This window comes from Passer domesticus, chromosome 13, assembly GCF_036417665.1.
Source record: "Passer domesticus isolate bPasDom1 chromosome 13, bPasDom1.hap1, whole genome shotgun sequence".
Lineage (NCBI taxonomy): Eukaryota > Metazoa > Chordata > Aves > Passeriformes > Passeridae > Passer > Passer domesticus.
The window spans coordinates 17,608,507-17,610,656 of NC_087486.1; the positions used below are offsets into that span (position 1 = coordinate 17,608,507).

The window sequence follows — 2,150 nt, forward strand, 5'->3', positions numbered from 1 at the left end:
CAACAACAATAACAATCTACAGGATTTATTTACATGGGATCCTAGGGACTAACAATCTTCAAAACATATTTACAGAGAGCTACTAACCTAAGAACATATTTACAAAAATCTTCTAACTATTCAAACATATATACACAGGCGTAATATCTCCAGCCATCATCTGCATCAGGCCTGGAAGAAAGGAAGAAGCAAAGCTGGACTCTGCTGCCAGCACGGGGCACAGCTGGGCTGGGAGCTGGGCCCCAGGGGCTGGGACAGGGCTGGCAGGGCTGCTGTGGCCCCAGGCAAGCGCAGGGCAGGCCAGGGCTGGTGCTTGTGGCAGCACAATCCAGGCCCCCTGCGGGCAGCGTGTCCCTGAGCGGGGCCATCCAGCCCAGCCCCAGCCTGGCGTCGGGGCAGCCACTGTGTCTGTGGGCAGGGCATGGGGAGCATCTGCCTGTCTTACTTGTGGGGCTCCATCTTCATCCAAGGACCATGGGCTCCTCCTCAACCTTCTCGTCCACTTCCATCTCCTCAATGTTCTCTTCTTCATCCACCTCCATGTCCTCGATGTTTTCCTCCGCATCTACATCCATGTCCTCAACCTGCTCTTTCACATCCACCTCCATCTTTTCATCCTCATTCTGCCCCATGTCCACTTCCATCTCCTCCACATTGTCTCTGATAGTCTGCAAGAGACAGCAAAATCTCACAGTGGGGTTCCTGTCCCACACCATCCTTTGCCACGTGGCTGCAGCCTGCTCAAGCAGGCTGCCACTTCCCTGGAATGGCACTGCACCTCCACTGGAGCAGCAGTGCTCATCCTGCTGGGGTTGGTGCTCCAGAGCAGGCGTCAGGAAAATCCCAGGCAGCAGCAGCAACAGCTGAGTGCTGACGGGCAGAGTGCAGAGCGAGCGCCAACTGACCACTGGCAGCAGGCAGAGTGTCTGCTCTGCTGGTTTCCAGGTGCTGGACATTCCACCTGGAACACTCTGGGAGCTGTGATGTCACAGAAGTTTCAGGGCCGCGCCACACTGGGAGATGGGCATGGAAGGATGATCAAATCCTTGAATGGTTTGGCTTGGAAGGGACCCTAAAGATCATCTGGTTCCAAGCTGAGCAAGCTGCCAGCACAGCAGGTTGCTGCGGCCCCTGTCCAAGGTGGCCTTGGATGCTCCTTGGCATGGGGTATGCACAGCCTCTCTGCACTGGTCCCAGTGTCAGGGACAAGCACCCTGACAGGAAAGAACTTCTTCCCGTCATCAAATGGATTCCAGCTCTTGCAGTTTCATCTCATTCCCCCTTGTTCTGTCACTTCAGTTCCTGGCGGAGAGTCCTCTCCCACTTCCCTGTGGGTCAGGCTGTTCCTGCAGGGTCACACATGTGGCTGAAGCTGCAGGCAGGAGAGAGAGAAGCCAAGGTCCCAGAGAGAGGAAATGGGGAAAGTCACACGAGAGATGAGCAAAGAAGGAAAATGTAAAGACATGCAAGGCATTGGCTTGGGTGGGCTGCGGGATTCATGACTTCTTTTAGAGGCCAGCTTCTCTGGTGCACTCAATGACTGTGTGATTGCGGCGTGTCCACAGTGAGCCCGTGTGAGCGAGCTGCACTGCCAGAGGCCGGAGCACACTTGCTTCAAGTGCTGATGAACGAGGCCAGAGACGCGTCTTTGTGTGGAACTCCAAACGCTGTGCATTGCCATGAAGAGGGTCCAGGGCCAGAGAGAAAATGACGCTGGGGACTGAGGGTTTTATAAGGGGGAGAGAAGGGGCGAAGCCAAGGCCTGCAGGCGACAAGAGAGGGAAGAACATTCTCTGGAGAGTAGATATAAGGAAAAAATGGCAGTTGAAGTGGGTGATGGCAACAAAAGCTGCAGATTGCAAGAGGCTGCAAGTGGCCATGGGTGAGAGCCCTGCATTCAGAGGGGTTTCTCTCTTTCACCTTGGTCCCCTTTGCCCTAAGGTATTACAGTTTCAATGAGAGGCCCCTGGGCCTCCACAAGTGCCCCCTTTTTGTTTTCAAGAATGAAAGCTTCTGCCATGGACTTTTGCAAGCGTTGAGCAAAACTGGATAAAATAAGCAACACAATGAATACAATGTCTCTGCTGCTGTAGAGACACAAGCATATCCTCTCCCCCAAGTAATGAATGGGAAAGGGCCCATAATTTTTT

The 2,150-nt window shown here is 53.8% G+C and overlaps 1 protein-coding gene across 1 annotated transcript; it reads right to left on the reverse strand.

Annotated features, from left to right (window-relative positions):
* Nucleotides 1-403: 403 nt before the first annotated feature.
* Nucleotides 404-886, reverse strand: LOC135280368 (ring-infected erythrocyte surface antigen-like). The gene is made up of 2 exons (XM_064388188.1): nt 779-886; nt 404-668 (listed from the first exon to the last, which is right to left on the reverse strand). The coding sequence occupies exons 1-2, from the start codon at nt 800-802 to the stop codon at nt 462-464; spliced, it is 231 nt and encodes a 76-aa protein (XP_064244258.1). The 5' UTR covers nt 803-886; the 3' UTR covers nt 404-461.
* Between the last annotated feature and the right edge of the window lie 1,264 nt (nt 887-2,150).

What these genes read in the sequence shown, in the direction of transcription:
- LOC135280368 (XM_064388188.1), bottom strand. Translation starts at nt 802, where the DNA reads ATGAGCACTGCTGCTCCAGTGGAG. An exon ending in GCACTGCTGCTCCAGTGGAG is followed by an intron (nt 669 to 778) that starts GTGCAGTGCCAT and finishes TGTCTCTTGCAG; the next exon opens with ACTATCAGAGACAATGTGGA.